Source organism: Echinops telfairi, unplaced genomic scaffold (genome assembly GCF_000313985.2).
Source record: "Echinops telfairi isolate 266 unplaced genomic scaffold, ASM31398v2 ScPeMD7_7469;HRSCAF=8507_1, whole genome shotgun sequence".
Lineage (NCBI taxonomy): Eukaryota > Metazoa > Chordata > Mammalia > Afrosoricida > Tenrecidae > Echinops > Echinops telfairi.
The window spans coordinates 81,021,973-81,030,568 of record NW_022111373.1 but is presented as its reverse complement, the minus strand read 5'-3'; the positions used below and the strand labels follow the sequence as shown (position 1 = coordinate 81,030,568).

The window sequence follows — 8,596 nt, the reverse complement described above, 5'->3', positions numbered from 1 at the left end:
ATATCTCTACGACGTTTAAAAATACCATGTACTACCACTGAAGTTTTGTTGTGCAGAATTTAAAGTCATGTGTCAAAGACAGGGCTGGGGGAAGGTGTCAGATTCATTTATGTGTTGGATTTACCCCAAAGCTAAATATTTTGATACTATGAATATGTATGCTATTCACCAGAGAGATATTACTTCTTGAATTGCTTCCCAGTATGCATTTGAGTAAAATGAAATACTTGATAAATGAGATGATGAGCTGCATAACTATCCCCATGGCCCGCTTTATCTGCAAAGCCATATTTGGGAGAATAAATTGGTGAATACCTCTCATTGGGTGGTCAAGGACATTTAAGCTGATATTAAATGATAAGCAACTGCCAGCCATTTGAAGATGCAGGCAAAACGAGCAGCAGGTGCAGAAACCTCAGCAGGAGAACAGACTTGGACGGTTAGAGGACCAAAACAAAGGCCAGTGAGGCTGAGTGAAAGGTGCTGGGGTAGAGAGCCGAGACATGAGGTCGTGACATGCAGATCAGACAGTAAATTAGAGTGAAGACATTGCACTCAATGCTTAATAAGAAGGGACACGATTGATATGCACAGGTAAGTGAGAAAGTACTGCTGTTGGGGCTTCAATTCAGACATTCCTAAGTTTAATCTAGATAAAATGTGTTTCAGCGTACCGGGCTATGAAAATTTCATTGGGAAACCTAACCCCCATCCACCCTGCAGCCTCGATCTTGCACCTTCAGACAACTTTTTATTCCTCAAACTGTTCTGAAAAAGAACGTGATTTGAATCCCTCGAGGAGGCCAAGCTGTGACTTTGAGAAGGCTCAGAGGGATGGAAACAACAGCTTCAGAAGGGTTTGGACATAGATAGAGGTTATTCCAAGAACCATAGCTTCACATTGTAATACTTTGGCTTAATAACAGGTTCTATTATTTTGGAGCAAAACTTTTTGACTCCACCTCCTATTTTTAATGGGAGAAATTGGTTGCTAATAACACTGGGTGAGAAGATGTCAGGAGAAGGTGAAAGTGGTGGCTAAGAGACAGGAAGTAAGTAGACTGGAGCAACTGCCCAGAACTGAGGTGCTAGTAATTGAGTGGTTAAAGGAAAGGAGGTGCTGAAAGAAGCCAGGTGTGCAGTCAAGTGGGGAAGGCAGGCAGGTGTGCCTCTGCTTCTACAAGAACTTCCATCTGCATTCAGGTTTGAAGGCCCACAGCCTTTTATTTATTTATTAAACTATTTAAAATTATCTATCTATCTATTTATTTTTTTTTTTAAGTGTAGGGCACAAAATAGTAGTGAACTATACTAAGTGGTATAGTCCACTGTGGAGTGTGGTCTTCTCTTTATTCTTCCACACAGCCCACACAGCCTTTTAAAAACCCAGTGTCTTCACAAGTTTAATGAGGATTTAGCTCACCATTGACTTTCTCATCTCTGAAGGTGATTTCATAATTAGGGGGCTACAATGTTTTACTCCTTTCTTGGCAAGCTTCCTGGCTATGGGAGTGAAGCCTGGGGTAGGTGGAGGCTGGAGAATGCAAGGAGTTCTGGAATGGTTACCTTTGCCTTAGGAAAAGGTACCGCGCATGGTCGCTTACTGAGGAAGTTTCAAGGTTCAAAGAGCAGGAGCTGTGGCTGTTCGGTCTTTGAGTCCGTTATGACTCATAGCATCCCTGTGGAAAAGCAGAAGGTTGGTTCTGGGCCATCCTCACAATTGCTGTGATGCTGAGCCCATCGCTGCAGCCGCAGCGTCAGTCTATCTCGTTCAGGGCCTTCTTCCTGTTCCGTGTGGACCCTCTGCTTTAGGGGAGGGGCAGGACAGGTTACTGTTTACCGTGTAAATGGCCAGGAGTCTTACCTACTCCATCTTCCATTTTACCTTATTGATGCTGTGGCGTGCTCGTACGTCATTTAAAACAGTTTTACAACAGAAAAAGCGAAGACTCAGAAAGGTTCTTTATTCTCTTTTTCAAGTTTTATTGGCCTCTCATCCACATATCATACAATTCAAAAGTTTAATGCTATTAAATAAAGTGGTACAGTCATCTCCATAACCAATTTTAGAACATTTTCTTCCTTCTTGTACTCATAGTTACCAGCTCCCCCCCGACCAAACCTTCTCTGCCTTAATCCTCAAGAAACCATCCATGCAGTCATTGTCTCCATAACTTTACCTATTCTGTATTTCATTTACAGGAAACCCACCCCACCCCACACAACACAGCTACAGTACAAAAGCAAAATAGAGAAAAACCTCAACTGAAAAGAAGGCAGAAAAATATTAAAAACTAGAACAAATTTAAAATGGGTCAAAGGGGAGATCAAATGATAAAGTGTACATTTTTAACCTAATTGCAGCTGCAATAGTCTGCGTTCCACTGCATTCTGCACAATAGCAAGGCGATTCTGATTCCTGGCCTGTGGTCAGAGGGAATTCATGAGAGGCTTAACGCATGTGTGGACCCTGTAAATGGATTTTGGGCTTCCACTGTCGTCCATAGCCTTCAGCAAGCCAGGTAGTCACAATTTAAGCTCTGATATCATTCCCTCTTTCATATTTGGCTTTTGTTGTTTCAATCCTTGGATCACAAAGGTGGGGCTGCTTCTTCTGTGCGGCCTCAGTTGACATCTCACTTAGATGGCTGCTTGTTTGGAGACAAGCATTTAAGATTCCATATGCTATTCTTTCTAAGAGACAGGTACTATCTAGTTTCTTCAGGACAGATTGCTCTAGCACCCATATCTTCATGATAGTGAGCATCAAGCAAGGTCATGTCATAAGAACTAATTGTTTTTAGACCGGGACTAGAATTACATGAGCCCCCAATCCATCCATATGCCTATGGTTTTATATATGTCTCTGTTCACTTTAGAGGCATTATTGACATCTTATGTTAGAGAGCATTATCAATCATCCCCCGGGGGCATAAGGTAATTCCATTGATAGTGACATTAATCTAGCCAATGGTAAGGAATCTAAAACACTGTTGTGGAAAGAAAACTGCAGAAGTATAGGCTGGCTGTAAGAAACTGCAAAGTCACACAATTTGTCAATGGTGGAGGCAGGATTGCAACCAGAATTCCTTTCTCTGAACTCCCCAAATCGCCTTGCCCCTTTGCATTACTAAGAGCCCATCAGGGAGAGGCCGTGGGCTCTTTCATGTAATAGTAATCGGCCTCTTCTGCCCTAGAATGTCTACCTGGTAAGGAGCCCCTCATACATCCCTCCTTGCTGCCATGATCAGGCTGGGCAGGGCTGGCAAGGGAGATTGCACTGCTGCTAGGTGATGGGGAGGGACTTTGTTGCCTTTTCCTTACCGCACCACACCACCCCACCCCCACCGCCCCCCGCCCCCAGACATTTTCCGCTTCCTCTCCTCTTCCTGTTCTTTTCCCTTACAACTCACCCTTCGCGCCCCCACAAGGTCCAACTTGCCCCTCTCCCCCGGGGAGCTGTCCCCCGCCACGGAGCTGACCACCTTTAGGGGCGTAGGGTCCTTGTTCCTTGAGCTCTAGCCTGGCTGTACGCAGAACCTTGTTCCTGGGCGCCAGAAGCCCGGCGGGCATTGACGTCAAGCGGCGGCAGAGCGCTGCCTACAGACGGTTGACCCGGACCCTCCTCCGTACTCTTTCCCGAGCTCGCCCCCTCCCTTCGCACCGCACCAGGGCTCGGGTTGCGCTATAAAAGGCGGGAGCGCGGGCTGCCAGAGCAGCGGCGAGTTTCAGCACCATGGAGAGCCCCCGCCTGCGGCTGCTGTCCCTCCTGGGCGTCGCCCTGTTGCTGCTTCCTTTGCTGGGCGTCCGTGCCCAGGAGGACGCCGAGCTTCAGCCCCGAGCCCTGGACATCTACTCCGCCGTGGAGGACGCCTCCCACGAGAAGGAACTGGTCGGTATCCCCTCCGCCCTGGAACCCCTTGGGCTAGCTCTCCGTCCCTGCCCCGACGCGCCTGCCTGGGTCCCAGCCCCAACTCCCATCCCCAGCGTCAGAGCGCGGGGCACCCAGAGCAAAGCCCAGGCACCCGAGCTCGTGGGCTCCTGGCAGTCTGTAGGGCGAATCCCCCTTCTGCCCTTCGGATCAACCCAAGCCTCAACTCCGCGGCCCGGGTCTTGCGCTCAGTACCTGGGACAGCTCCCGCGCACGAACTCTCCCCGGAACATGCATGTGGGCCCAGGGCCCCTTGTCTAGGGCAGGAAGTGAGCTCCTGGGCTGGGCTCCCAGCCAAGGCGGCAACTTGGAGCTCCGGGCGGTGTGTTGCAGATCGAAGCGCTGCAGGAGGTCCTGAAGAAGCTCAAGAGTAAACGCATTCCGATCTATGAAAAGAAGTATGGTCAAGTGCCCATGGTAAGGCTCTGGGGTCACCCCCTCCTCATGCTTTCCAGAGGGGGAAATGTGCCACTGTGAATCTTCACACGATCTTCTCCCTAGGATGTGCCGAAAAAACTCAGGTATTAGGGTTTGCAGAATTCTGTGGGCTCCCCTTTCTTTCGTCTCCTTGCCCTCCCCCTGAGTCCCCAGAGGCAAAGGGGAGACCAGACATTTCAGAGGACTGAAGAAGTCCCAGAGTTGGAAGATCTAGTCAGTCTGGGTCCTCCAGTTTTTCCTCCTTGCTAGCTTTTTTTAAAAGTTCAAGTTCTAGGGTCAAAATGGAAGATTCAGAGCTGGTCACTTTTCAGGTATCATGCCGGGTAAAAGATACAGTTCCCTCAAACACACAGACATACACACACTCCGTTTTTCCGTTGGGAGGAAGGGAAGGTTGTTGGTGGGTTTGGGGGAAGTTTTGGTTTTTTGCTTTTTTTTTTGGCCAAATTGCTTGTTTGTTTTTTCCCCCCCCCCCCCCCCTTTGGTAGGTAAGGAAAAGAACCTAGAAATACGATTCCTATTTCGTTTTTCTCCCAAATAGATGGAAGGAGAGAGAAGGGAGTCCAGTTCTTTAAAAAACGTTTTGGATTTTGCAGTTTTTATGTCATCAAGCTTAAATGAGAAGGCAAGGCTCCCTGCGTGGTGGTGATGGGGTCCATCCGTCCTTCCCAAGAGGCCGAGATCGCGTTGACAGGGAGACTGCCCCTAGGGAGTCTGGGTTTGCTATTGAGGACAGTCACTGGTGTGTTGTTTGCAGTGCGACGCCGGCGAGCAGTGCGCGCTGCGGAAAGGAGCGAGGATCGGGAAGCTGTGCGACTGTCCCAGAGGAACCTCCTGCAATTCCTTCCTCCTGAAGTGCTTATGAGGGGCATCCACCCGCCTCCCTTTATCCCAGCCCCTTCACGTTCCCCAGAGAACCGCACCTTCATCCTTGGAGATTGGCTTTGGCAACAAAGTTTGCACTTCCCACTGAGGGCGAAGGGGGCTCTTTTCCTGCTGTTTCCAAATAAAAGAACACATTAGATGTGACTGTGTGAAATGGTAATGCCTCCTTGTACTGTTGATACGCGTGCGAAGTATTCTTTTCTCATTTTACTTGTCTAACAACCCCCTCTGTATCTTTGTGTAAGAAAGGGATGTTTGCTTCAAAACTGTATTTTTGTATGTGGCATGATTGGATTAATATTAGTGCTAGTTAATCTTGGTAGATGACATCATTACCTGGACAATTAACCACCCCCAAGAAACACAAATTACAGCGAAGGCGAATTATACATAATAAAGTGTTTTTAATAATTGCTCATCACGCATTGTTGTCTCTGCATAAATAATTTCAGTAGGAATGATGGGATTAATCATGCTGTTGTTTTCTAAAAGAAACACTTTAAGAATAACAGCCTCCTGGGAATACTGTGACCCCCCCCCAAGGAGTTGTGATTCCTAATTAGGGCTTTCTCACGCAGGCTTGGGTGCACTCTATTTTTCGTAGAGTGCTGAGGAGAGGGCTGCAAGTGTATGTGGCGAGAGGGGGTAGTTGGCGTTGAGCTGATAGGATTTTGAGAATGGAGATCCTTCATTTTAATAGTGAGACCCATAAAAGACAGATGGTCTCAGATTTTAGGCTAAGTAAGCTATTAAAAAACCCAGCATTTTTGCTTGGGTAAGTCAATGTATCCACACACACCAACTCCTTGCTTAATGACTTTCTCATTTGAAAATTTACAAGGGTGACAACTTTGACAAAATTCTGAGGTGGCCTCAGTGCCTCCAGTGGCCCAGCCTCCCTCTCCCCACACCTGTGTGGCCCAGGATGGACCGATCCAATGCTAAACCAGAGCCCCAAGCAATGGCCAGTGGCTGACCAGCCACGGGAGTGCCTTCTTCATTTGTCCAATAGGTCTTAATGTGGCCACTGAGGGCATGGGGTGCTGGTGGGATGACTTGAGATTGAAGGTGGGCAGGGTCAGGCAGGGGGAGGGCATGGGGATGGATGGAAGATGACAGAGTCAGAGGAGGGCTGGTCGGTGGGGAGGATGGAGGATGAATGAGTCTCAGTCCAGAGTGGGTGTGATGGGAACACGGTGCATTGTGGACAACCCTTGTCTACCAGCACCAGCACCACAACTCCTGTGGGCTCTGTGGTGGTGGGGAAGGCATGATGGGAAAAGGAGGTCAATTGTTCCATGTACATACCAAGACAAAGTTGGGGGTGGTGGGTGGGGAGGAGTGGGAGTGCTTGATGGGTGGTGTGGGCACCAGCACGGAAGATAAGCCACCGTCTCTCTCACGTACAGGGGATTTTGCATAATGGCCTGGTCTTTGAAGCCTATGTCAATAACCGAGGACTGGGTGTACACTGATGAGACATGGGCTCTTTGGGAATTGAAGTTTATTCTAGGAAGGGAAGTAAGGCTGTCAGGTGCTCCTGAGGGTGTGAGACCCAGTCTTTCCCACTAATAAATATACTTATAAACATACTGGTGGGAAAGGCTTTATTCAAAGGAAAAAATCATTTCAGGAAATACTTTAAAAATACTTTTTATTGTGATTTAGCTGAAGGTTTACAGAACACATCATTTCAACTAATTCATCTCAGTTCCTCAATGTAACATCTTTTGTCCCACTTCCTCCTAGTGCTTCCTGCTTCCATTCTTCCTTCTTTCCTAACCCTGCATCCTTGGGCAAAGGCAGCCCTTTTACTTTTAAATGAATGACTATTCTCACACAGGTGAATTCAGTTCAACTGGAAGGGGGACTATGGGCCACGGTGGTACCAGTTTCTATTGGACCCCAACACTTGGTTCTCATCATTTTCAATTCTGTTACACATTTTTCTAGGACTTTATAGTGTGATCCCTTCCAGAGTAGTTGGTAGTAACAGGTGGGCACCCCCCTAGTTCTTGTGGTCTCTGAGTTGTGGGGACTGGTGTTTGCTTGGCTCATCGGTCCATTGGACTAGTTGTTCCTATGTGTCTTTTGATTTTTGTGTCTGTGTGTCTCTGCTACTCCTTCAGAATGAGCTGGTGCATTATCATATTGGGAAAAATTCCTTGGTGCAAATTTCTGTCCTGATTTTTTTGGTCCCCATTGCAGTTGTCAGTCTTCAATGTCTTCATAATAAACTCCTGTGATTGCTCTGTGTCTTTCAAGAAAAGCTATCCCCTGTGAAGTCTCCAGAAACCATCACAGTAACCTTCTAAACGGACCACTATCCTGAATTTCACTGGCTCAGGATATTCCCCAGGAAGCCACTGTTTGTATTGAACTTTTCATTTTATTTTCAAGAACCCTGATTACACTAAGACGGCCATATCAGTGAGACAATGTGTCTGCTGCCATCTAGTAATGGCAAAGGAATGCTTAACTCCATAATGCTATTCAGTCCATTAGCAATATTTTTTGCTTTACCTTTCTGTGTACATAAGGTTGCCATTAGTCAAAGAGAACGCAATGGGAACTAGCAACAAAAATCATAACTATCTATTCTTTCCCCCTGTTTTCTCTCTCCCCCCCACCCCACACACAAGCTTCAGCAAGTAACATGATAAATGGAGAAAAGTTGAAGCTATCAAGGATTTTGTCTTGCTTGGTTCCACAATCATTGCTCATGGAAACAGCAGTTGAGAGATCAAAAGACACATTGCATTGGGTAAATCTGCTGCATAAGACCTCTTAAGAGTATTAAAAAACAAGGATGTTACTTCTAGGACAAAGATGCCCCTGAACCAAGCCATGGCATCTTCAATTGCCTCATATGAATGTAAAAGTTGTACACTGAATAAAGAAGACTATAGAAAAATCTATATACCTGAATTGTGGTGCTGTAGAAGAATATTGAATGCATGGGCTGCTTAAAGGACAAACGGATCTGTCTTGGAAGAAGTACAAGGTGCTCCTTAGAGCCAAGAATGGCAAGACTTTGTCCTACATATTTAGCACATGTGGTCAGGATAGACCAGTCCCTAGAGAAGGACATCATGCTTGGTAAAGTAGAGGGACAGCGAAGGAGGGGAGGGCCCTGAAGGAGATGGATTGACCCCTTGGCTGCAAGAGGGGCTCAAGCATAGGAACAATTGTGAGGATGGTGCAGGACTGGGCAGGGTTTCATTCTGTTGTGCATAAGGTCTCTATGGGTGGAAACCAACTTGACGGCACTTAACAACAACAGCATCATGGGCTCTGTGCTGCAGCCTCTGGTACTTCTGGTCTTGGCCTCCATCACTTCAG

At 47.0% G+C, this 8,596-nt stretch overlaps 1 protein-coding gene and 1 non-coding gene across 2 annotated transcripts; one reads left to right on the top strand and one right to left on the bottom strand.

Annotated features, from left to right (window-relative positions):
* Positions 1-1,280: 1,280 nt before the first annotated feature.
* LOC115873887 lies at positions 1,281-1,415 on the bottom strand. Its single transcript, XR_004048661.1, has one exon. It is a non-coding gene; the product is annotated as a small nucleolar RNA SNORA4 (small nucleolar RNA).
* A 1,974-nt stretch (positions 1,416-3,389) lies between these two features.
* On the top strand, positions 3,390-5,675 carry CARTPT (CART prepropeptide). Its single transcript, XM_004703549.2, has 3 exons — positions 3,390-3,892; positions 4,265-4,348; positions 5,127-5,675. The coding sequence occupies exons 1-3, from the start codon at positions 3,737-3,739 to the stop codon at positions 5,232-5,234; spliced, it is 348 nt and encodes a 115-aa protein (XP_004703606.1). The 5' UTR covers positions 3,390-3,736; the 3' UTR covers positions 5,235-5,675.
* Positions 5,676-8,596: the final 2,921 nt, after the last annotated feature.

Bases quoted from the DNA above. Each gene is read 5' to 3' on its own strand.
- CARTPT (XM_004703549.2), top strand. From the start codon at position 3,737: ATGGAGAGCCCCCGCCTGCGGCTGCTGTCCCTCCTGGGCGTCGCCCTG. The intron at 3,893-4,264 runs GTCGGTATCCCC...GGTGTGTTGCAG, and splicing joins CCTCCCACGAGAAGGAACTG to ATCGAAGCGCTGCAGGAGGT. The intron at 4,349-5,126 runs GTAAGGCTCTGG...TGTTGTTTGCAG, and splicing joins AGTATGGTCAAGTGCCCATG to TGCGACGCCGGCGAGCAGTG.